Here is a 26,899-nt window from a genome sequence, read left to right on the forward strand (position 1 = left end):
GTAACAATAAGATAATAATAATAAGATAATCTTAAATTTCAAAATCATTCAATTCCTTTGATTTGTCGATAATTTGTTGAAATCTTGTATAACATTTACGAATCAACCATCTCATAATGGTGAAAATAGGTGTTTCATATTTTATATAAAAATTCTAAAACTTCGATTACCTGCAAATAGAACAGTATACTTTTGCTATTCTGTTAGATAAAATCCTATTTTGTTATTTATTAAGGCAGTTATTTATCTTTGTACAACATATGTTATTAATTAATTATTATTAAGGCACAGATTATTAATGGTAGTAGGTTATGTATATATTAATGGTATATATATATATATTAATGGTAGTACGTATGTAGGTTCGAATATATTCTAATTTATATACTATATTACATAACTATATTATAGCTTATAATCTATACAGAAAAGGCCATTATCATGAATTTGATAAATTTATTAATCCATTTTTATATTAATCTCAATTAATCAAAATTAAATTAAATCCATAATATGTATTTTACTAACCATACTTTTAATTCTTTAAAGGTACAGGTCTAGCTTTATACAAATCATTCGACAACGTACTCTATTTGAAACCTACTTAAAAATGTCTCAGGCATTTGTTAATATAAATACTGATAATACATATTAATTGTTTTAGTTGAGAACCTTAAAATATTGGCTTCTCCTTCATTCTGGCAGCAACTCGCGCTTCGTAATGTTAACAGGAGAGATAGAAAAACGTATCGACTGACGCAAAATGGATGTTTGAATCTTATCTGTGTGCGTGTGACACACAGTGTATAAATACACGTACAACTTGAGTAGGTCGCGAAGAATATATTTTCCTTTCATTTTCTACAACAACCAGTTGCGCTTACGACTCTGCGACGTCGTCGTCAAAGTACTGAAGTTAGTACATTATATTTGAACTTTTCTCGGATCTCCCTACCACAAATGCTATTGGCGAAACGCGACGGTGCGTAAAATCCAAGGAGTCGTCAACGACAACATTCCTACACGCTTCCAAAGGAAGACACGGTATTCCTATTTTTCTTCATTTATATGTATACGTTTATACGTTTCATTAATTATTTGATAATTTCATTTGAATAATTCTTCAAAGTTTAAAAACTAATTGTGTTTACTGTATTTATAGTGATATTTGTTAATGAGAGTAAGACAGACTTGACAAGTCAGACTTGACCGTGTTAAAATATTCGGAATATTAATCTTTCATTGGGTGTTTTACACTTTTATTGGAATAATTTTTCAATATTTAAAAAGTTAACACGCTGATTGGCACAGTGGTCGTCAGTGACCTACGTTTTACTAAATTCTTTAGGGTGATTAAGATAAGATAAATTTGTTGGACTAAACAATTTTCAAAAATGTGAATGACTTGGATTTTAAATTAACATATTCTGAGAAAATGTGTAATATTGTGCGAAAATGTAGTTCTACGGTGTAATATATTTCAATCTGTTTATCGTTATTATTGTACTTCTATCTGATAATGAGAATAAGTCGCCGGTCAGACTTGTGTATACATAATATAAACAAACCGATACTATTTATCCATTAGAATATTAAGTATATTAATCTTTCGTTAATTACTTTATAATTTCAGTCTTCAACGTTTAGCAAGATAATTGTTATTATTGTATTTTTTACGGAGATATTTGATAATAAGAGTAAGACAGAATTATAAACATGCCGATGCTGTTCTTTCTTTGACAAGTTCGTTGCTGTCCCGATTTACAATTTTTACAATATTCTATGCTAACAAAAGATTCTTATACAATACCTGTGTTCATATTGTAAAACTTGACATATGTATTTAGTATGGGTTATAATGAAATATTTTTTCATTCGGAGTTTTTAGTTCATGTGTCACACAAAAGTATATATGTACGTATATATCTATACATATACACACATCATGCCGACATACCGTATCGACTCAAGTACGCGTCCTTAGTACGTCGCTTGTACGTCGTACCTAACGTTCAGGAATTTGATTATCATTATTACTTCAGTGTATACTTAATATACCTAATATACTTAGTCATCATTGTTTTTGTACTTTCTATAGAGATATTTGATAATAAGGACGAGGCGCCAGTCAGACCAGAGAGGAAACGAGAGTTTCCACGCCCGTTCTAGTTGTTTCGCAGTACAGGTGCTGCACCATGCGGCCAAGTGCCGAGGTCAACTAAAGTTAGCATATACAAGAACCTATAAAATTAGGGATCTGCTCTGTTTGGTTGCAATTTAGCATATACAATAATCTATGTATTTAAGCTTAAAGTTAAGAATTTCCCCTGTTTAGTTGCACAAAAACATTGTAGTAGGCAATGCGAATGATTATGATATATATATATATATAATATTGTTATGTGTAATATTTGTTTATACTTAATTTTCTACTTTCTTCATTTATTTATTGTTAGTCATAATCATTCGCATTGGCTACTACAATGTTTTGTGCAATCAAACAGGGCAAATCCCTAATTTTACAAGTTTTTGTGTTTGCTAACTTTAATTAACTTTAACACTTGGCCGCATGGTACAGCACTAATCCAGGAACAACCAAGTCTATAAGCGCGAGTACTCCCATTTCCTCTCTGGTCAGACTTATATAATATGTCGGCATACATTTTGAATGTGTGGTGCCATTTACTAGTTAGAAATTTTGCTTCTTGTTAGTTGCACTAATTCACCTGTAGACGGCACAAACAGGTCTAAAATAGGGCACTTTGCACTAGTTGCATATAAATAATTAATTACGTAAGAAATCAAAATAATATGCATAGAAAATTTCTAGGAGCGGAAGCTTTAATTTAATTCCTAAATAATTCAAGAAATTGTCTCAGAGACCGAGAAATTTGTTTTTTAATTTCATCATAAGGATTAATTAGTTCAACCATTTTACCGCTAGATGGCTATAATGTTTTGTTGACTATGAATTGAACGATTTTTAAAATTTGCTTATAGGAGAATATTTAGATAAAAGTGATTTTAATTAATTTTTTGAGTTCTAAATTATCATGTATGCTCTTAAAAGTAACTTACCATATGTTTAATCTGTGATATCCAATTATTAATATATTATAATTTATTATTGGTATATTAGGATCAACAATTCTTTATTGGATATGTTTATTCACTTTTTAAGTGTTAAAAGTAATTCGAATTAAATTCTTGTATGAACTGCATATTAATATTATGAATAATTTATAAGATAATTATTAATATTTTTTGTTGTAATATTTTTAATAATGGAGATTTCTTTTCAGATTGTGTTTACGCAAGACTTAATTGTGTGAAAGCCTGTTTACACATAAACTTTACATAATGGGGTCTTTAACGATAAGTGTCAGACATACTTTCCATTCTCTTTGTACAACTGCTGCAAAGGCAATGTCTACCAACACGATGTTAAATCCAAAAGATGATGTGAAAGAAGTAGTACTTAAGTATTTAGATGGAAAAGACAATGGCATTGCAGTATTAGGACTAAATCGACCTACAGTTTGCAATGCTCTTGGCAAAACTTTAACTAGTCAGTTACATGATGCCATTTCTTCCATCAGAGAAGACTCAAAGTTGAGAGTATTAATCATTCGTAGTTTGGTCCCAAAAGTTTTCTGTGCTGGTGCAGACTTGAGAGAAAGAGCAAGAATGGACACAGCAGAAATTTCAAAATTTGTTTCATTCTTGAGAAATATGACATATGATATAGAAACTTTACCAACCCCAGTAATATCTGCTATTGATGGTGCTGCATTAGGTGGTGGACTAGAAATTGCTCTAGCCACAGATATTAGAGTTGCAGCATCAGAAGCTAAAATGGGCCTTGTAGAAACAAAATGGGCTATTATTCCTGGAGCAGGAGGCACTCAAAGACTTCCAAGAATAATTGGAAGTGCTAGAGCAAAAGAACTTATTTACACTGCGCGCATTGTTGATGGTGAACAGGCTATGAAGATTGGTTTAGTAAATGAAGTAGTTCCACAAAATAAAAGTGGTGATGCGGCTTATCAAGCTGCTTTAACAATTGCCAGAGAAATCTTACCTAATGGACCAATTGGAGTTAAGTAAGTATAAGTTTACAAATTTGGTGCATATATATATATAATACACAACAGACAATATATCATAATAAATAATACTCATATTTTATTTTTATCATATTTTAGAATGGCAAAAACAGCAATATCAAAAGGTCTACAAATGCCTATTACAGATGGATTTGAAATTGAAAAACAATGTTATAACACAGTTGTAGATTCAAAAGATAGAATCGAAGGACTTGCAGCATTTGGGACGAAACGTATGCCCATTTATCAAGGAGTCTAAACATATAAAAATGAAATACAACGTATTTTATAAGTTTGTTACGCTTAATTATCTACATATCACAAAAGTGTATTTTAATCGAGATTAAATGCAAAAACATGCCATTCTTGTACTACATCATTGTAATGTGATTAATTTCGATCATCAACATATCATTATGAAAGTTCAAGCATACTTGTATTTAAATAGAAACATATGAAATTAGTAAATTAATATTTAATACAATACAGAAATAATAATGTTAGATTCATAGTTTTAAGTATTTTTATACGTGACTTAAACAATTTCAGAGTTTTATATATATAGTTTATATCAATGTTGTTGTTTTTGTTAATACACAATATGTATATATTTATGTAAACACATAAGTTTATTTTAAAAAAATAAAATTATTATGTTTATATATATAACATTAATTCTCATTTCATTCAAATGTATATTACAAGCAACTGCATCAATTTTACACTTTAACGCATGTTCTTTATAAAACATTAAAAACGAAATTTACAATTCAATTTCTCATATGATTATTTTAACAAATTGAAATAATCCATTTGATAAAAATAAAGATTTAATAATCTAAATTTTTTAATTGTACCTACATGTCTATATTTCCTTCAAAAATTCTTTTGACATTGGAAATGTAATACTATAAATGGAATGCTTACTAATAAAACAGAAAAACAAATCAACGTAAATATATAAAGTACCTTCCTTTTTAAGTAAATTATTTAGTACATTAAATATTCACTGCATTATGCACATTGCATAGGTACCTCCAATTGTTCTCGTTCTCTTTTTTCTTTAATAAATGCTATAAGAATATTGAGTTGATTAACTGTATCTTCTGGGCAAGTTACACGATGTCCAACAGTTAAATCACTTTCATAAATTTCATAATCATTGCCACCTTCTGCTGTTTTGTCACCAAAGAAATGTATCTCTTCATATCCTTGAATATGTCTTAGACAATATGTTTTGTCCCAACCAATAGGAAAAACATCAAAAGATATTTGACCTCCTTTACACATATAATAGACACATTTTCAATAAAGATCTATATGAAGAACAAATGTTATACAAATATAAAAATCTCATTTACCAATACTGTATGTTAAAGCAAGATCTGGAAATTCCTTTTTGATAGCTTGAATAAATTTCTGACGTATTTGATGCTCAAGATCGTATTCATAAAACTGAATACGCTCTTCTTTAGTACAATTACGACCAACTGGTGATACATTAAGCATTCCTGTCCTAAATTCTATAAAAGTTCCACGCTTGAATGGTAGATGTAATTCAGATATATATTTCAGACAAAAATTGATCAAATCTTGCAATGCCTCTTCACCAATAATACTTTGAATTGTCTGAAGTAAGAAATAAAAAGTAAGAAACAGAAAATTTTATAACAATATTGTCTCTTAATTGTATCACTTACTTCTGTAGGTAATTGTTTACCCTCTTTAAAAGCAATAAGTCCATTCTCTGCAAAAACATATTTGTACTTTTCAAATATATTTTTACCACCCAACTGTTCTTTAATCTTATTTAAATCTGATCCTCCAACTATAGCTAAGTCAAACTCTTTCTTAACAGTCCCCAAGAGGAACTTCTCCACGGATGGTTTAATTGCCTAAATAAGAAATTAAAGCTTATTCATAACAATCAGAATGTATTTTGTTTTTAATATAAATAGTTTACCTGTCTAGGATCCGTAAGTGTGCCATCGATATCAAATAAACATATTATCTTCTTAGTCATAGTAAAATGATACTGTTTACCTGCTTACCTGAAACATAAATTTTTACATTAAATTTTTAATAAGGAGAAAATGTTAAAAGCTCAGTACAAAATATAAATATGGCTATTACGAAATTTTTACAACTAAATATCAAAAATTGCTTGGTATAAAAAGTTTATTACTATTTTTAAAAACTATCGTATGAACCAAACAAGTCACACGCAAGTCACGTGCAAGGCGTTTCTCTCATTATTATATATTAACAATTCCCCTCCACTTATGATTTTCTTCCTGACAGATTAAATCATATCAACACAATCTTAATAGAAATAATTACTAAATCGACGAAAAAGAACGAGAAAAATAAAATACATTACAATTCTAATAAAAAATTGTAACACTTTTGTAAAAATTATCAAAAAAATCAGAACATATAGATATATATCTAAAAAATTATTGATAAATACACAATGAATATAACCTGTCTAGACAACAAGTCATTCATATATGAATAAAAATAACACTATTTTATTACACAATATTTCGATCGTAATTAAATTGATATTTCATTTTCTCTACTTTCTTTATTTTCATCGACCGCGAAATAAATTAAATACTGCATACAAAGTAACGAAGAAAAAAAAAACAAAAATACAGACGGTGATTAGATTGATACGTGGCTTATTTGACGTGTTCTTTATCGGTACTCTTCTTATCTGCAAAATTGCAATGTTAAGAAGGAGTTGCTCGAATAAATTATACTGCTTTGTCTTCCTTATCTTATTAGAATTATATAAGATAAATGCAAACATCGCGCCGCATAAAAATGCCGTCTTGCTTTTGGGTAAAAATATACTATTGTTTTTATTCTCAAAAATTTTGTTATTTCAATCTTTTGAAATGCCAAATAAAATTTTTAAAAATTAAAATACATATTTTGTTTTATATTTTCATGTGAAAATCAAATTTTAGTTAATATTCTTCATCTGTGTTGTGTATCTTTAATTATAAAATAAAATATCTTTTCATATTTTAAAATCTTAGGGAATTATAAATAGTTTAATTTTCTGTTCAGCTGACGATGGGGGATTTGAAATGCGATCCTATTTAAACAATATTTGCCAAACACCTAATCTAGATAACTTGGCAAAAGAGAGTTTACTGTTTAATAATGCATATTCTTCAGTCAGCAGTTGTTCTCCTAGGTATCATTATTATTGTCCAACTTGCTGTTCAATATTTCATATCTATGTAGTTATCATATTATTACTTTGTGTTACTTTCACAATTTGTAAACATTTTAGTCGTTCCTCCTTACTCACTGGTTTACCGAGTCATCAAAATGGGATGTATGGTCTCCATCATGGAATTCATCACTTTAATTCATTTGAAACTGTCCAAAGTTTGCCAAAAATATTTAAAAAAAACAATATAAAAACAGGTATATTTAAATTTAAGAATTATGAAAACTCAAAAATCATTTATAAATATTTTACAGGTATCATAGGTAAAAAGCATGTAGGCCCAGGTAGTGTGTATCCATTTGATTTTTCCCATACAGAAGAAAATGATTCTATACTTCAAGTTGGTCGAAACATTACCAAAATTAAACTTTTAGTCAGAGAATTTCTATCTCAGAATAAGACAAAGTATGGATTTGATAGACTTCAACTTGAAGAATGACAAAGATAAATAAAGTATTACATTTCCAGGCCTTTCTTTTTATATATTGCATTTCACGATCCTCATAGATGTGGTCATACACATCCAGAATATGGGAATTTTTGTGAAAAATTTGGCAATGGAGACACCGGTATGGGTACTATCCCTGACTGGTATCCAATATACTATCAATGGGAACAAGTGAAAGTACCATATTTTGTTCAAAATACAGAAGCCGCTAGACGCGATATCTCTGCTCAATATACAACCATTTCTCGCTTAGATCAAGGTATTTTATTAAAAACAATGATGCAATTTGAAAACTAATATTACTAACAAATATTGAAATTTTTATAGGTGTAGGATTAGTTTTAAAAGAACTAGAGAATGCTGGTTTTAAAAATAATACATTAGTGATTTACACTTCTGATAATGGTATACCATTTCCAAATGGTAGAACAAATTTATATGAACCAGGTACTAGTCAAATTATTTAAAATATATAAATAAGCAAAGAGGAACTTCTTTTTTAAAAAATTAAGTTAAGGATATCTACTATAGAAAAACAATTAATTTTATCACATTAGGATTGGCAGAACCTATGATGATTAGATCACCAATTCCTAACCATAGGAGAAATAGCGTAACACACAGTTTAACATCTTTATTGGATATTGTACCAACATTATTAGACTGGTTTAACATACCATATACAGATCAATCTTCATTTGATACAAATGAAGCTCCTCATTTGACTGGAAAATCACTCCTTCCACTTCTTATTGAAGGTAAATTCAAATTATCTACCTTCAGCATTAAGACACCTTTAACATTATCTTGCTACACACTTATGCATTTCCAGAACCCATAGAAAATGACACAGCTGTTTTTGCCAGTCAAACACATCATGAAGTTACTATGTATTATCCCATGCGTGCTATTAGAACTAAAAGATATAAGCTTATACATAACATTAACTATAAAATGCCATTCCCTATTGATCAAGATTTTTACGTCTCACCAACCTTTCAGGTAACCTGTAAAAGATAAAAATTAAAAATATGAGAGAAGGTTATGTAATATTTTTTAAATTATAAATCATACATTTTTCTTTTATTTAAAGGATCTTTTGAATAGAACCAGGAATAAACAATTACTTCCATGGTACAAGACATTAGAAAATTACTATGAAAGGCCAGAATGGGAATTGTATGATTTAAAATACGATCCAGAAGAAAAAAATAATATTGCCTCTAAATCATCTGCAAAAGTAATTAAAAACAGAACACTTGCTATACTTGAACAAATATATCCTAAAATATTAAACCATATATAAATTTTATTTTCAGAAAATATTCTTTGATTTACAACAAAGATTATTAAAATGGCAGAAAACAACCAAAGATCCTTGGCTTTGTGCACCGAAAGGAGTTCTTATTGGAACTAAAGAACCACAATGTATGCCACTTGAAAATCTTATTTAAGACATCCTTTTGCAATATGAAAATATTATAAATAATTAATGCGAACATGACACAGCAATATAGAGGATATTTATAACTTATATTCATAATTATTATAATTTTTATGTTTTTTAATTTTTATATTTTTATTATCATAATTATTATGTTTTTTTACATAATATTGTAGAAACGGTTTTGGGGTATTTAAATAAATTTCATTTGTGCTACAAGTTTGTGACTCTTTGTTATATAATAATATAATAACATACATAACAGAATTTTTCCACTACACTAATATCAAATAAAAATATTAATGATTTTCATATACGAAAATACAAATATATTATTTACAAAATATAAACTTGTATATTTCTCCTTCTTATGCAAATAGCAATCTTATATACAAACTCATTATTCTAACAGAAATAAAATATTAACATACTTGTTCAAATATACTAATTATTTGAATATATACATAAGTACTAACGGTTAACATATTGAGTAATTCTCTCTAAATATACCTACTACAATAATTTCTAATCAAAGAACAGGACGTGATACAGTCATATTTTTCAAATCCTTATCACGATGTTTCAAGAGGATTTCGTTTAACTGACGAACATACGTCGAGGATTTATTCGCAGACTTTTCTACTGCTTTCAGTTCCGATGATATTTCATTCATCTAAAGTCCAAACGAATCGATTTAAATTCATAAGAAAACGCAACATGAATATATATGATTGTCTCTGAAAGTCTTACGTATTCCTTGTATCCCAAATATCTGTTGTATTTCTGAGTATTAATGTAAATTTGTTTCATTTGTATCATAAAAATAAGACACAGTAACAGACCACCAAGCAACATGAGCAAGTTCGTATTTTGAAAACTACGTAAAACGAGCATCACTGATTTTGAGGTTACTTTTATACTTAAAAAATTTGATTAACCGGAACAATGACACGTAAAATATATCTAGAAAATACTTTAATCTGAACGTGGTTGTATCGAAATTAACAATTTCACATCGCGTTACATATTTGCAAATATCTCGCTTCTAAAACAATTATACTATCACATTATACATTGCATGAAACGTAATGACTATAGTTTAAAATGTCAGTTGGGTCGAACTGGACAATGATAGTATCTATATTCAACGCTAGATGTCTCTACTATATCTAATTTAAACGCTTTATCAATATTATTGATGTATGAAATTAATTGCGAAAAATGAAATAATTAGAAATTCATAAATAATATTTATTAAATTAGTTATTTATCATGACAGTATTGATTTGATATATATCTGAAATAAATTGAATGATTGAACTATTATTCGAAAAACATGTAGTGACTCAGATTATTATTCGGATATTTCAAGAATTTTTAACACTATTTAGCTTGTTTTTTCTTAATTAAGAGATGTATATACATTAAATAAATAAAATACATGTTTTTATTAACTTCAATATTTGTTTTAATATATAACAAAACATTCTGCTAGCTGCCTATTATAAAGAAATGTATACAACAATACTGTTTCCCACATTATGATTTTCGAATAGTAATGCATGTCATTGTATGTACCAAAGATCTTTAATAGAAGAGATGAAAGGATTTAAAATGACATACATATATGACATCTAAAATATGGTACAATATACTTACTCTATTGAAATAAATTACAGATTCTATGATATATTGGCTATGAAATAAATAATATCTCATCTGACGGGGAAATAACATAGTTGTAAATAATGAGGTATTAAGGCTAAGTTTCATATAAACACGGTAAATTAAGTACAGATACACTCTCAGTTGCTTCTCTATTAATTTAATTCGATTGTGTGACTGCTCTTAAATAGTGTTGTCCCCATTTCTTTCAATCGCATTGTAAAATGCAATTCTTGTTTGAAGCGATGTTAATTCGTTCTGAAATTTAAATAAATTTTATGTCAGTTCCATAACGATTGTTCTCCTTTTCCAATGAATTAAATTATTATTTTATATATGTGTCATAGAATTTTATTCTTTCAGGATTATTTCATTACAAAGCTAGCGAGTTATGACAAAGCAGAGGACGATAGATAAAGCACAAATTAGCTAGCTTCTGAATTCCATGAAATACATGCAGATAAGCTTATAAAATTAAATGCAGACAAAACAATACGGGTGACTGATTAATAACCATAAAAATGCGTGAACGAACCCAAAAAGTGATATAGGAATAGGAAGAGAACACTGCATAAAGGCCACTTGTGTCCTTGTCTAATAAATCATGCACATTCGTGCAGTAAAGTATAACGTGTAAGTCTAACACCGATTAACGAGCGGCGTTAGTGTGCATATTTAATTAGACAAGGACAGAGGGGTTCTTTTTCTCATATGACTCGCGTTCTCTTACAACATAATGTAATAATAAACAATAAGGTAATTAATAAAAAATGAAATAAATAACGACATAAATAATAACATAATTTTTAAACTTCAACATTATAGGAATGATTTATTATCCGTGACAATATGACTTAGCAACGATAAATGTAATTTTAACAATAACGATGAGTGAAAAAGGGAACACAAAAATTTTGTTCTTATTTTCAGCCCTTAAGTAACGTAAAACAAGAAGTCCTAGTTTTTTTTTCTTTGAATAACCTCAAATTAGAAGACAGAATGTCCTCTTTAGGGTTATAGTTGTCGAGATAATGCGATTTTTTCCATAAGTTACAGTTAATTTTCGCGTGATCGAGTTAAAAACGACGCGTGGTACCCTTAAGTAGCTTCGCTCGCTACTTTGAAAGCCTCTAATCACCTGCTGCGAAAATGAGACATTTTTGCTAACATTTTTTAAATCTTTATGGGCATCCAATCTATCTTGAGGGCAATCGGTCCTAGAGAAGCGTTATTTTTTTTTAAATTACGTAAAATGATTCCGGAAATCGATTGAAACAAGTTCTTACGATAGAATGACAACTGCAAGTTTCTTTTTTTTTTTACAACTAAACAAAAGTATAGTTTTCGCTATATTTTAATCAAGCACTTGAATATAAAAATTTTTGTTCATTTGAATATCAAAATATAGGTCTTTCAGATAGCGTAGAAGGTCGGAAAATAAACCGAGATAAGCTGATACGTTTTTATTGCAAATTAAAATTTTTCGCTTCGTAAATTAACAAATTAATTGTACGAAAATTAACAGAGGAATCGATTCGAAATTTGCAACACTACTTTCGTATGACTAATACTTATTTATTACAGAACCTTGATATTGTACGACAATTTTAACTAACGTTGAAAACAACTTAAGAAAAAAGGACTTCTTTTTCGTTTTTTACTAATTTTCAACCTAACAATTGTGCTTACAGATAATTTTATTAGCTACAACATTCTACTGAAACTTTTTCACGTACGACAAATAGTTTCAAAGATATAAAGCGAAATGTAAAAAAAATCGTGTTTCTTTCGTTTAATCGATATTTCGTTAAAGGAAAATTGTTTTAAAGTCGCTTATTTTATTCTAAATATCGTTTTGAATTATATGCAAAAAAATTTCTATTATCAATTTGTTCCTGGATCTTTTACGCTTAATTCGACTGGACTAATAAGACAACAAAATTTTTCTTTTCCTACCAAAAATCTATGTATTTTGTAAATTTTTAGCGTTTTTCATCGTTAGAGTTTAAGGGAAGCATTAGTACATGTAGTTATTACATCATTTTTGCTCGTCGATCTTAAAATGAACTTGAACTTTATATTTCACTTTTTTCCAAACAAAACTCCATTCTAAATTGGTTGATTTTTGGTTGCTAATTAAATTATGAACTATGGGGGCATCGGGGAATCAAATCCGGGCCTTTTAATTATTTTTATAACTGGGTAACTTACCCATTATTCCGCTGCCATCCAATTATCTATGTACATATATAGATATTTATTTCAGCCTGATGGTATAGAAATTGGACTCAATTTTATATAGTTTATGAACATAAAAGAAAACTACAACTAAACTTACAAATATCTATAATAATAACATAAAAATATATCAATTCCTTGGTTATTTATTTCATCTCCTCTAAATATTTTATTTTTATATAAACATTTTCACCATTACAGTTCATGCATCCATTTATTTATCCCATTAATCATTACCTATCTATTATTTAACTTGTACTTTATTTCTCAAAAATTGAACTTTTCTTCACCCTTGTCTTTTGCCCTTCCTCTTATTCCTACTCTTCTGCTTCTTCCTTTCTATTCCCCGCAAGCAGCTTAACGCTTCCATATTTGCACCTTCATCGGGAATTTCCTTGACTTTAGGTTCCTCCTTCCAATCCATCAACGAGTCTTCCCCTTTTCCACACGACGTACTATCGTTTCACCTCCTCTTTCAACCAGAATTTACTCGCCTCTTCAAAGCTACGCATCTGGCCCTCACCAAAACCATCCTCCACTTATCTCTAGATTAATGACTTTGAGTGACGATAGCAAGTACTGAAAACTATCTTGCTATTGAGCTAATAACGATAGCAGCAATGAAATTTTTTCACTGATCAATTTTGTCGCCCGGGAACATTAATCTAGATGAAGTAAATGAACGAATCTTTAAAACCAGTTTCACGAATGTCATCTTTCATTACACGAATGAGAAGTTATTGGTAAAAGGCAGCTTCGGTAACCCTGTATTATGTACATCATTTTGTCCCTGGATACATTTACGTAAATCGTGTTCCGGTACAATTAAACTAAATTCGAGATGTAAACGAAATATATTGGTAGCCCTTGTCGAACTTGGTAATTTTTAAACTTCGAATTTAGGTCAGTTTATTTATTTATTGCGAGAAGTCGACGTAAATAAATCTGAATTTCAAGGAAATTTATAAAACACATAACACATATTTTGTTGAAAATGACAACGCAAGTTCGTGATCGCCATCCATATGCAGATGCGCCAGTTACAGTAAATAGTAACTAGAAGATAGTTCTAGATACAATCGATAGATTTAATCGATAGGTTTAAGATGTTCTTTAGTTTTTATCCCTAGTGCATGTAACAAAGTGCAATAAAGGTTTTTCGGCTCAGAACGGTGTGATAGATTTATCCAAAGAATAAAATAATAGCTGTTATGATCCTACCTCTAAATACAGAAATAACAACGTATTTTCCAATTTATCCGGTTAATCGATGATATCCTCTGAATCGGTAATTTATCAATAACGTCAGAGACGCACGTATAGGAAGTTTTATTTCAACATTTCGTGTACAAGACAGTTCCGAGTAGTACAAGACTAATTTCGCATTACGCTCGTGTTTGAATACTTTCGACGTGATTCCTCGTATTCTTGCGTATACGAGATAATAAGGACCATCATTTATAACCAGATACCTATCGGTATTATTAATGGTAGAAAGAGTAGATTTTATCGATGCTGTATCCTCTCTTTGGATACGAAATGCCGATCAAGAAGGATCACGTGTGCCACTGTTTCTGCTTAAGTGGCGTGTACTGGTCAAAGCTACTATAATGTATTTATACCTCGTCCATTTTACTGTTCGTGAACCAGTGATGAACGATTTCGTCTCAACGAAGAGAAGCCATCGTTATTTATACATATTACCGTACGAATCGAATTTAAAGGAACGGGTTTAAAGATCTTTTTCTTTCGTTAAGTAATTCCAGTTCGATGATTTATCGCATCTGTAAATTATCTATCTGTAAATTATCTACTTATATAAATTAAATTGAACGTAATTCGTCGCTACCGTGTGTGTAATCTTCAATACTCTGGCTGCATCGACTTTTCGGATTTTTTTTTTTTTTTTTTTTTTAACGAAATCTTAGTTCGTAAGCTGAAGCAGTAATCGTTCGAAATGCTCCTCGTCTTCTCACCTGAAGGCTGAATTTTTTAATTACGTTCAATCGTATTTTCCTTTTGATCGTTCTTTGAGGATCTCTCAAGTATGCGCAACGATGCCTTAGAATATATCGAAAGAACAATTTTGAAGAATATTTATTCACTTTCAATATATTTCATGTATTTAGACGTTATATGTATATCGATGTTAATCGAATAGAACTTAGAATTATTACGATACACTGACGCTTTATCATTTCAAATAAACTTTTCAACAGTATCTATCACTTTTTATATTTTATTTATTAGACGTTATATACCAATGTCAACGATTACTTTCATCGAATAAAACTTAGAATTATTAATATCTTCGTTATCACAGCGATCGAAATTTCGATATTATTTCATCGAAAGATGAGCGAACTTATTACTTCGATCTGGTATACATTCTCAATCTGTGCAGAATTTAATGATCATGATATCACAATAAAACGGTACACGTGTTACAATTGTTTCCTTTTAACCAATGTTATTGTATTGTATATCGTAAACCCCTTGTTTACATCTTTGCTCGAAGTAATAGCAGGAGACTTGCCCTAGAATAAATACGAAACCCTTTAAGCAACGATTAACGATCCCTTCGTCTGTATGAACGAGCATAGGGAACATGATCCATCGTGCAAATCCGATAAATCGCGTTAGACATAGTTTATACTGCTAATAATATTCAACTCAGTCGTTTTAACTTGTTAACTGGGCGATTTTTTTAAATAATTAACGAAAGACGAATTAATTCGATCGAATTCTACGAAAATGTAAATGAGTTAATATATTTATTATCTTTAATATCAGAGTAATTATGAGATAAAGAAGGAGGAGATAAATGAATTATTAAGTACAAAATATTGGTAATGCCAGCGACCAATTAACTCGTCTTTCCCCAGTTAACAAATTAAGGAGCTACTTATATTTAGGAAATTAAAAACTACGTATCTTTCAACGTTTTTCTGATCCAAGGAAATGTAATTTTTAAGAAAAATGCTCGTCGTGCAAAATAGTGGATATTTAGGTTTTGCAATCGTGCAAGTTTTGCAAAAATATGGAGAAAAATATAAACGGTTAATTTTTATGTGTTATTTGCTGATGCAACAATTCGCAGATTTTTTTTAATACTTTTGGTATCGCTTTTGATAGTAACCGCTTAATGGTAAAACGTTCAAAGCGTTTAAATATTTGACAGGCTTGAAGATACAAAAGATATGAAAAGAAATTGACAATTTCCTGGATTTATGTAGCTCCTTAAGAATCGATTCAACTTACTTCGCGTTATTTTCTTTTTTTCTTTTTATTTTCTCTAATATTTAAAGAATATGAAAGACACATTGCGAAATTAAGGCTTATCGTCTTCTCTTTAGAGTTTTTTTTTTTTTTTTAATTTATCGTCTAACGAAATCAATCGTATTTTACATTTAACAATTAACATCTTATTGACCGCCAATTTGCATTACAGCAATTAAGATGCTGGTATTTTATTAGGTAGAAACATTTTATTTGATTTCTCGTGGTTTGGAATGTTCGTCAAATATTTTCCACGAGCACATTAATATCTATAAATATTTTACCAATTCCATTTAATTATTTTGAGCTTGTTTCATTAACGGTAATCGTAATTTAATCTTAATTTCCATGATAAAGTTATCGTAATTATCAGAAGATCGCTTAGTTAATACTAAACATCTAATAACGTTAATAATAAAATTATCTATGTATAACAATAGAAATTTAACGATTAAAGAATACAATATACCACCCCTTGTTCGTAAATTTTTATTTTCTATTACATTTTATAGTTCGAAGTTGAAAGTACGGTAGAATGTAAAAATATTCATAAATTATCTAATCTAACTTATCCCATGAATCATGTTTCTCGTGAATTTTATTCGCACTTGAACGTAGTTGTATTTTTATCGTCGTATAACTACGCTACGTGTAAACAATTCGTTTCTTCGATTACAAAATACTCGAACGTCATTTAATGACCTATCAATACGTACAATAAATGTAAAAGGCGTGTAAAAAGAAATTGAACAAACGTGGGCATACAAAAAAGGAAACTCATTTTCGAGAACACGCTGAAAGAATACAAAGATTAATGAAATATATTTTGAAATATTACTTCATAGCGACATATAATTGTGTCAATTCACGATTATTACTTATATCGTAATAGTATCAACTGTTTCTAAATTTTTCATCGTCGTTTGCTTCGAGTACAAAAAGTTATAAGTAAAAGTTCAAACGAGATTACGTACCTAGAATAAAATCTAATGAAAAAAAGAAAAATAATTCTCGTAATTAAATCACATTATACATATATTTACAATACAAGTTCATAATAATTTTAACATCTTAATGTTAAAATATTGATAAGCACGTATTAAAAAATGTCTCGTTTCCTTTAAAATATATAAATATCCTTCATCACACCCTTTATTAACTCACCATAAGGAATCAATATTGTTTCCTTTTTTAAGCAACGTACAAACTATGTTAATTGCCAACAACTCAACGAAAGGCAAAGGCGTGTTTTATATTATCAATTTCATATTTTTGAAAAAAGAAAAAAAGAGAAGAGTAGAATATATTTGTCACGCGTGTCATACGCACGAATTTCAATTGCGAGATAAAATCATAGGAACAAGATCAACGGTCAATAAGACATTAAAATATAACATATTTATATACATATATAATATGTTAAAGATATTATAATACACTTGACTTATATTTTAACGCAGACATAAAATTAACCCTTCGTACGAATAACAAGGAAAGTGCTTCGTTATTCTAATCGCAAATCAGAATACAGTAGCACGTTTCGAACGATACAATAATTTACATATCGGTCAATTCCAACAATATTTTCGAGCTTGGCTCCGGATGTGTGAAAGAAAAAAGAAAAAACAAACCACATATTTAGTCGTCGATTTTTCGATTCGAGAAGGAAGGTAATGCGCTAAATTTAAAAGGTGTCCAAAAGAGTATGGCGTTACATTCGTTTCATTGATAAATCGGGAATGTACTGTACGTAAAAAATCTTGTGTCACTCTTCCTGGATCTCTATTACTATCGTTTCTTAATTATATTTCCTATTTTAATCGAATACTTTTCATTTCAGACAGAATGAAGTTTCGTAATGCTTAGCCGCACGGACGAAACTCGCAGAAATTCCTATTATCTCTTAATTAAAGTTTTAAACGAAGTACAGCTATGATCGTTGATCGTGAAGATCAGCTTTGTAATTCGAGTAGCTCCTCCCTTCGTTTATTTATCTTTTCCAAAAAAAATCCACCATCTCGTTTTTCATTTTTACAACATTACGGAGAACTCTTTTCTATTTAGCAGCGTTCCGTTTAACGTAAATGTAGTTTCCTGTAAAGACGACATCGATTATCTATTTCTATTCTCTCACCGTTCCAAAGCATTTACAGATTTAAATCGAAAGTTTGTTCCAGTGATATCGAGCCGGATAAAAATGATACAAATTCTACAATACGTAGACTCCTACCAGAGACACTAATCGGTTTGGAAATACGATGGAACAAAGCTTGCAAATTATTATCACCGTTATCGCTATTATTATTAGCTTACAGGGCAAATTATTTTCTCTCGGAGAGTATGGTCATCGTATTTATAAACTATGTATAACTGATTTTTAAGTTTTAAAATATATAGATAAAAGTGGTAAAAAGCGATACTGAAAGTTCGTTAGATTAGTAAGATACGGTCTGCAAACGCAGAGCAATTCCATATTTTTCCGTTTAATGCGCGCGTAAGCGTTCTTATGTTATACATACGGTTGATCGTAAGTAATCATTAATAGTATCTGATTAATAAGTCTGAGAGGAACATGAAGCGATAATATTCTTGGCAATTAATTCGTAGAAGTGCGTTATTAGAAGCTACGATTGCGGTATTATTTGCGGATGAAAGCTATTGCTTATGAAAGTATTATACACGTTAGGCTGTTCGTAAAGTTTCTAATGGACAATCCTGTACATCTGCAATTCCAGCAAAAAAGGCAACAATGTTGTCTTCGAGAGCAAAATAATTTTAAAGATGTACGAAGATGATCGTCTTGATTAAGAACAATCACATTGCTTTGCGATTGGTTGTCTTAAAAATAGATTAGAAAAAAGCAAATGCTGCGAAGGAAATGGTAATTCGTTTAGTGATTCATCTAGTTCGATCGAGACTACGTACGAAACTCAGATATTTTGCTACGAATTTTCCAGATCCATCGAACGCAATTTTATCTTAATACGACGATTCGATTTAGAAAGAAATGAGGAAAACCTGAACGAATAATACATTTACACAAGATTTTTTACTTGAAATGAAAATAAAAATGATGAGAAAGGGAGATTTGCTCTGAAGAATCTTTGCTTTCGATTATCACGATAGTTTCGCTATGGTTAGCATAGTAGTGGCCATGGGTGAAGACAATAATTGAAATATCACTTATTGGTCTCTTTCTGACATTCTTTTCGTTAACGAATCGAATATACGATATATATACGATGTATATATATATATCCTTTATAAAATAAATAAACATTTCTATCTTAACATATAAACGTACACGGTTTTGTCTACTACAACAGTGTACAGGTACACAATACTTCCAGTTGATGATACAGCAATGCCGTATAGTAGAACATCTTGGTTCTACTTCTACACAGAGTGAGTCACGCAATTATTACAAATCAAATTATCGTGTTGAAACTTTCATATCACTATACATACGATTCTTTTATATACATGTAGGGTAAACCTTGAGTATTGAGGATCATCTCTTCTGTTTCTTAACTTTTTTAAAAACCTTTCCTAAATGGATTTTCCTTGAATCCCCTTTAACATTCTGTAGTAAGAGATATTTTCACTGTTTCAATAAATCATTTAAGAGTTCATATTTGTATGACATTCTTTCCTTATTTTCATCTATGCAGTATTCTAACATCGTTTCTTGTAAAAGAGATTGGCACACGCTGTAGAGTCTGGTGATACTTTGTTTCATGAGAAACCCGAAATGTTCGAAGACTTTCACTCATCGTTCATCCGTCTGTTATTTTTCCATACGTTTTGAAATAAATTGTCCAACATATAGTTTCATAATATCTCGTTTCATCAAATGAAATGGTCAAAGATATTTGGCTATTGTAACGGTTTACGTGGCTCACCTTGTGAAGCTTCAAAGCACCATGCATACGTTAGTATGCGTATATCATACGTAAATCGTATCTATATAATTATATCGAAAATGATTTAGAGACGCTAACACGCATACCTAGTACGTCGGCTATCCGAATTACGTAAAAAGTTTTAATAGAAAATCAATGGGCGAGAGGGTCGTCTCCTAACTTTTCTGCCTTTTCCACTCTTTCCTCTCGTCCTCTAAACACGTACGTCTACTGTATAATATTTAAGAACCTATACTTTCATAATCTAGAAATGTATACAGATTCGAAATGCTGTTACGATCTACGATTGTAAATTCAAATAGGATTATACATAGCTCCGTGGAGTTTTTCTAATTTTTATTACTAATTCGCTTACTTGCTCCTTCCTTTTATTTAACTAACGACCTTTACTGTAATACTTTGCATTAAACGTTCGTAATGAACAGTCCACTTATTATTGCATCATATATTTGCTATTACAACAGATTCCATTGCTTTCGAATTTGAACCAGAGATTCAAATAAACGCGAATCTCTCCATGCTATCGGAGATCTTTCTTTACGGATATCTTTTTTTTCTGTGTTTTCTTTTTAAACATATTCTTAAGATAATATTGTGCAAATGTATTCGTAAACGATCACATTGAACGAAGATCAGGAGACTGGACGGAGAAGCGGTACAAGTGTGCCTTTTTCTTTTTTAACAACCATACAATTATTCGTATGGAGCAAACGAACAGATTGAAAGAAATAATTCACGTATCTTTAGCTAATTCTTTCTATCGTTCTTCTGCTTCTGAGTAGTAGCTTATACATATATTAGTCGTATAATAAAATGCAAAAGCAATTATGTTGCTTTCTGTAATATAATTTGTTGGAAATGTTCAACGCATACAGACTTTTCTATATAGAAATTTATTTCTAAGTATCTCAAATTAAAGATATTATCGCTTGTACCACTTTCCGTCCGAGTCGCTCAATTATTTATATTTAAATCTACAATAAACTTGCAAACCTAACAATACGTACCATAATTGTCCAACAAGCAACGAATGATATTTGCGTGCTTCATCGTGCATCTTCAATGACATACTATAATATAGTATACGTATAGGATAAAAAATGATCAATACTGAAAATTTTGCTACCTCTGCGACCTTTTCAAGAAATTCGACACTAATTAAGCGCAAAAAAAGAAAGAAAGAAGAAGAAAATAAAATCGTCTTTCGTATCTTAGCATATGTAGTACGTTTTTTAAAGTTAAACAACTTTAGCGTAAGTAGGATCAAGAGCACCAGATACCAACAAGAATATCTACCAAAATATAGTACAAGAATAAAAATGAACGTTAACACCGCGTTTGCCTGCTCTCCTTTCCAATTAAAAAATATAGCGTGCCTTCTCGCGAACAACGAGCAATATATCCTCTACAATCAGGGGAAAAATATTTGCTCGCTTATTCTTTCTCCCTGTCTATAAATAAATAACGTTCAACAAGAAATAAATACATCTTCGCTGAAACTACAAACACGGTTGCATTGCCTGTACAAAAATTCTCGCATTAAACGCGACTATCGATAAGAGATTAACGGTATTTGCCTATCATTGCGCTAACAACGAATTATACGTATAAGCAATAATTCGGTTACTCATCGATAAAATCGGCTAAAAAATAAAAAGAAACATCACCATCTAAAATAGACATAAAATAACAAGAACCAGATCTGTGCTAGATCTTCCTCGAACGGACAATTTGGACGAAATAAGGGATAACGACGACGTATCGATAACACGAACGTCCCTTCAACAAAGCTAGGACATCTACAAGACACATATAATATATGTATAGTTCGCTCTTCGCTTCCACCAAAAGAGAAAAGTAAGGAAAAAAGAAACGAAATACAGGTTGTCCCGGTAACCACGGCACAATCGGCAAGGGGATGATTCTACGTGGAAAAAAATAGGTGGACAGTATAAAACAAAATTTACTCATACGGTGCTTCGTTTTTGATAGAATCGAATTTCAGAACGTGCCGATACGCGAGCTTAGCTAATTACCGATAAATACGAATAAACGATCGATGGAAGCACGTTGTATCGTTAGGCGCGGAAACAAGCGAAAAATGTTCAATTAAAATTGAACCGGCCTCGTTTTCGCGAGAATACAGTTTCGACGCGTTTAATTGATAATTGATAAACTTCCGAATTTCGTTTTCACGGCAACGAAGTATCACGCGAGAAAATGTTAACTCTGTGCTTTCCACTCGTTCTTCCACGTAAAATCGCTTGCTTATCGATTGGATCGTTAAAGGGACACTTAGGACATATAATAAAAGACGAGGGTTTGTATTAAAACTGACCACAGAAGCTCGATGGGAAGTAGAGAACGTTGATAAAAGAAGCTTGGTCGTAAAGCATCGTATGAAAAAGAGAAATTCGTACATCAAATAATCCGTTTCATCCCGTGAAATATTGCTGCTTTTTTGCTCCTTTATCTTTGTTTTTCTTTTCTTTTTAATTGGAATTCGATCAGCATGGAACACCAGCCGATTGATTATGATTATGATGATTATGATGGATCATGTTGAAACAGGCTACGTCTAGAAGAATCGCCGAGAAGGTGGGCGGATGATGAAGGGTCCCCAGCAGCGCGTAAGGCAGTTTCGCTGTCGAACAATAAAATTCGCGACACCGACATTCGGACACCGTACGTTTTTCATATAACTCGACTTCAGGCGGCCAGTAGCATGTGCTTTTGTTCCCTGAGACCAGACTAGCTCCCCAGAGACAATTAGAAGACGAGTCACGGTCTTGGTGTGGTCAGCAAGCGAAGAGCTAGTTCGTTAGGTCAACAGTTGCGATTAGTAGAGCCATTATTCACCTGTGTACCGCCCCCTGTTTCGTAATCGGCTGCACGGCGTTTCTCTTCCATCAAGCAATGACTCCGATCTTTGAACAGGTTCGCCACGCAGTTCGCCTGCAAAAAAATGATTCCAAGATCGTCTGATTATTATTAGCCGTGTGTTTGTTCGGGAATTACGCGAGCCGTTCAAAGGCCACTATCGATCAATTCGGTAAATTGAAAAGCAGAAGGAGGTGACGATGTCATTTATCTTTGAAATTTACCAAACGCTATTTTTCAAGTTTGTCTGCGAACTTGCGGAAGTATTTTCTTTTCTTTTCTTTTTCTTTCTCTTCGTTGTTGAATTGGACGTTAATCGTGCAGGTGAAATTGAGGAAATTGACTGAAAATGGAGTCGATCGATTTCGCTTCTGGGAGACTCGCGTATGTCACATATATAGATCACACGGCTGCAAACACGATAGTCCACGATTTGCTCATTTTCTAACACGTGATATAATACAACGAAATAAATCACATTTTCCGTTTCACATAGGCAAGCAGTTTTAACGTTCGATGTTAAATATCGATCGATCTTCTATTACCAAAAATTGTGCTTATATCTGATCTTGGATCGTTAAACGTATATTTTCGCATCCTCTTCGAAACAATCAAAATATTGCTCGTCGTAATATTAAAACATGGAACGCTTAAACGTGAAGCAGCTATTTTTCAAAGACGTTAACGACCTAACAACGTTAAAACGTAAAACGTTCTTTTCATTTCCAATTCTCTGCCTCTTAATCGCGAGGCGACGTTAAAATAGAAAAATCAACGGATACGTATTCGCGTTTCTCTGCTGCGATTTTCGTACACAGGCTGACCCAGTGAAATTTCCCTCGAATAAATAGAATGCAGATGAATTAGAGTTGCATTGTATGTACGCAGAGCGTCTCGGTATTGCCGATTAGTTTCCACGAGCGAATACGGCCAACGGAGGTCGTAAAAGTTCGAACTCGATACATCGTATATTTCATATTCACGATCGCGTGTAATTTACGATCGCACAATGGGATAGTTAAGGAGAATAATACTCACCACGACTAGTGCCACGATGGTACCAAGGGTCGAGCCGGCCAGAACATCGCTCCAGTGATGTTTATAATCAGAAACTCGTGACAATGCCGTGAACCAGGCCATAAGTATACACAGAAGTTGCAGGAAGTGTTTCAACAGCTTGCTACCCTTCCATGTCATCCTTAATTGTAAGTACAGCTATAGAACACCATAGAAACAAAACAAACATACAGAAATTGCACACACCATTGAAAGAGTTATTATGGAAATGGAACATTTTTTGTCCTCGTAACGTGGTATTGTCAACACTGTAAAAAAGCAGAGAAAGTAAAAGGTGTGTGCGATGCAATCTGCGAGATAAAGGCGAAGCATAGTAGGTTGGCGATGATGAAACGTGGTTTTTCGAAAGTGCGAAATTAGCCAATCGTGTGTCACGCGTATGTCAATCTTTTCAGCAACGAATTTAACTCTACCGTCGGTCTCGTATTTTCGTATCTCGATTTTCCTCTTCGGTTCCAAGAAAATTACAATAGAAAAAGATCTTTCTCGTTGTAAGAAAATATCTAACGGGAGGTGACGCGCGTTGAGTGCCAAGAAATTCCACGGTAAAACTGTTAGTTTTTTCGTTCGGTTTTCCGTTAGTCGAACGTACGAATCGTCGGGATATTTGTGTAAATTTTTTATAAATCTGAATCTGAGAAATACATTACAAAGCCCGTTGGAAGTACGAATTTAGCACTTGACAAGAGAGAATATCGTGTAAATTTACGTACAAATGTTAGGACATATGAACGATAGTACAAATAATGTCGATTTGTAGATGGAATTTACAAGATTGTTGATTTTCGATCGTTGATCTTGCGAAAGAGGAAAAAGCTGGAAAGTACCATCGATCAAATGATAGTTCGAACGATGTTGATCTGTGAATGGAATTCACGAGACTGTTGATTTTCGATTGTTGATCTTGCAGAGAAAAGCTGGAAAGTGGCATCGACAGAAATGTCTCGAAGGAGATTATTGGAAATATTTCAGGATAAACAACGTTGTATGGTTATTCGCCGCTGCAAATAAAGAGAGTAAAGAAGATAGACGATTGGATGCTGCATAAACGACGGACAGGAGTTGAAACGAGTGCTGACAGTAGCGTCATTATTCTCAAAAAAGAAACAGAACGAACTGGAAATAATTGTCGATTTTGCGCTTTCCACTTGCCATTTATATTCATGTATTCGTAATTTTTTTCAAACTTTAGTCGATCTATTATCATATAAATTGTTTTCGAGCAAAAAAATTGTCAGAACGCCGGAAAGATAAAAATATATGGAATTCTACTTAATAAAAATTACGATAGCTTCGAATTATATCTTTAAATTATGTAAATTGCAGCTCCTTCGTAAAACAATTATCGTTAATTAATGGTCGATACCAAATGACCATCGATATACATAATCATTTGGTTAAATTCTCGTAAAAGTAATTGAAAAATTATAGGCACGTTAACATAATAATAAATGTTCCGTATGTCAATGATGTTGAAATTAAAAAGGGAAATATGCACAAAGACGTCGTATAAGGTGGATTTTTTACGCACGTTACGTAATGCTTGATATCATAATGATACACACGTGTAAAGAAATAACAAAGTACTCATTTACACATTTATGTTGTGGTACTCATTTATTTCTCTGAGTTGTTCGCTTCGGATATAGAGAATGACATAAACATTAAATAAGCATTTCATAATTTTGCTCGTGACAAAGTAAAAGAATCTTATATCATACCTATAACTTGCAACCAACTTGAAAAGTAAACGCTGAACGTAATTAAAAAGAACGTAAATTTTATTTGCTTCCTCTGTTTAAATACTATTTTTAATTTCAATTGATGTTCATCAATTGTCATGTATATTTTGTATTTAAAGAAATTTAAAGCATTTGATAAGCATTAAGTCTCATCCGCTATCTGTTTAATTGACAATTAATATCAATCGCGGAACAGATAATACAAGATAAGAATAATATTTTAGATTTACAATGTACATAAGGATATTTTCACCGTGTGAAACTAACGTTGCAAGCAAAACACGAAACTTTGATCGAAATAAAACAACGTGTACTATTTTCTTTTTCCAAATACATAACGTTTAAAATAATTTTACATTTTAATCTATGAAAATTTACATATCTACTGAGCATACGTAATTATAAAAATCATCAAGCACCATAACGTAAAAAATCACAGTGAGCTTGGGATCAACTCTTCCTACTTCCAACTTAGAAAATAGCATAAAATAAGTAATTACCATCCGACTTTGAGAAAGAAGATAAAAATTCCAAACTATCAAGCAGATATCCCGTTGCTGCCATTCAAATTTCTCATCGTAGAAAAAAAAAAATGGATCGATAACGGAATCAGGCGATCGTACATAATCATAAATTCGAAGAAAAGACGAACGAAAAGGAGGAACTTACCGCGAGGTAGATCATCGTGTAGGCCGAGAATGACGAGTGTCCTGAGGGAAAGGATAATCTGAAACGATCAACGTTATAAATTATACCGTGTCAAATAAATTTCATACGTTGTTCCTATCAAAATTTTTCTTCGTTCAAAGAAAAGCTACAGACAAATTTTCTTATCGAAAAACTGTATTAT

General features: G+C 31.2%; 4 protein-coding genes across 12 annotated transcripts in view; 2 read left to right on the forward strand and 2 right to left on the reverse strand.

Moving 5' to 3' along the window:
- The first annotated feature begins 667 nt into the window (after positions 1-667).
- Positions 668-4,376, forward strand: LOC126917934 (methylglutaconyl-CoA hydratase, mitochondrial). The gene is made up of 3 exons (XM_050725372.1): positions 668-1,044; positions 3,303-4,103; positions 4,206-4,376. Exons 2-3 carry the CDS (start codon positions 3,361-3,363, stop codon positions 4,363-4,365), a joined length of 903 nt encoding a protein of 300 aa, XP_050581329.1. The 5' UTR covers positions 668-1,044; positions 3,303-3,360; the 3' UTR covers positions 4,366-4,376.
- Positions 4,377-4,781: 405 nt separating this feature from the next.
- Positions 4,782-8,627, reverse strand: LOC126917935 (uncharacterized). Of its 6 annotated transcripts, none has more exons than XM_050725374.1 (5): positions 8,479-8,627; positions 6,070-6,157; positions 5,807-6,001; positions 5,468-5,735; positions 4,782-5,386 (listed from the first exon to the last, which is right to left on the reverse strand). In XM_050725374.1, exons 2-5 carry the CDS (start codon positions 6,127-6,129, stop codon positions 5,121-5,123), a joined length of 789 nt encoding a protein of 262 aa, XP_050581331.1. In that variant the 5' UTR covers positions 6,130-6,157; positions 8,479-8,627; the 3' UTR covers positions 4,782-5,120. The 6 variants fall into 6 exon arrangements, with proteins under 6 accessions (XP_050581331.1, XP_050581333.1, XP_050581336.1 ...); XM_050725376.1 differs by lacking the exon at positions 8,479-8,627 and adding an exon at positions 6,769-6,916; XM_050725379.1 differs by lacking the exon at positions 8,479-8,627 and adding an exon at positions 6,645-6,784.
- On the forward strand, positions 6,811-9,335 carry LOC126917932 (N-sulphoglucosamine sulphohydrolase). Its single transcript, XM_050725367.1, has 10 exons — positions 6,811-6,953; positions 7,185-7,314; positions 7,414-7,550; positions 7,608-7,758; positions 7,822-8,060; positions 8,129-8,248; positions 8,359-8,559; positions 8,634-8,803; positions 8,895-9,041; positions 9,121-9,335. Exons 1-10 carry the CDS (start codon positions 6,839-6,841, stop codon positions 9,253-9,255), a joined length of 1,545 nt encoding a protein of 514 aa, XP_050581324.1. The 5' UTR covers positions 6,811-6,838; the 3' UTR covers positions 9,256-9,335.
- A 1,518-nt stretch (positions 9,336-10,853) lies between these two features.
- LOC126917933 (putative phosphatidate phosphatase) overlaps positions 10,854-26,899 on the reverse strand; it is a 60,544-nt gene continuing 44,498 nt past the window's right edge. For 2 of the 4 annotated variants that reach the window (XM_050725371.1, XM_050725368.1), the window contains exons 5-8: positions 26,719-26,776; positions 24,269-24,445; positions 23,210-23,305; positions 14,459-15,685 (exon numbers count right to left, since the gene is read on the reverse strand). In XM_050725371.1, the coding sequence (XP_050581328.1) occupies positions 15,593-15,685; positions 23,210-23,305; positions 24,269-24,445; positions 26,719-26,776 (424 nt within the window). In that variant the 3' untranslated portion in view covers positions 14,459-15,592. Of the gene's footprint in view, positions 11,169-14,458; positions 18,522-23,209; positions 23,306-24,268; positions 24,446-26,718; positions 26,777-26,899 lie in introns of those variants that run through there. The other 2 variants (XM_050725369.1, XM_050725370.1) reach the window with 2 other exon arrangements.

This window comes from Bombus affinis, chromosome 6 (assembly GCF_024516045.1).
Source record: "Bombus affinis isolate iyBomAffi1 chromosome 6, iyBomAffi1.2, whole genome shotgun sequence".
In the NCBI taxonomy this organism is placed as follows: Eukaryota; Metazoa; Arthropoda; class Insecta; order Hymenoptera; family Apidae; genus Bombus; species Bombus affinis.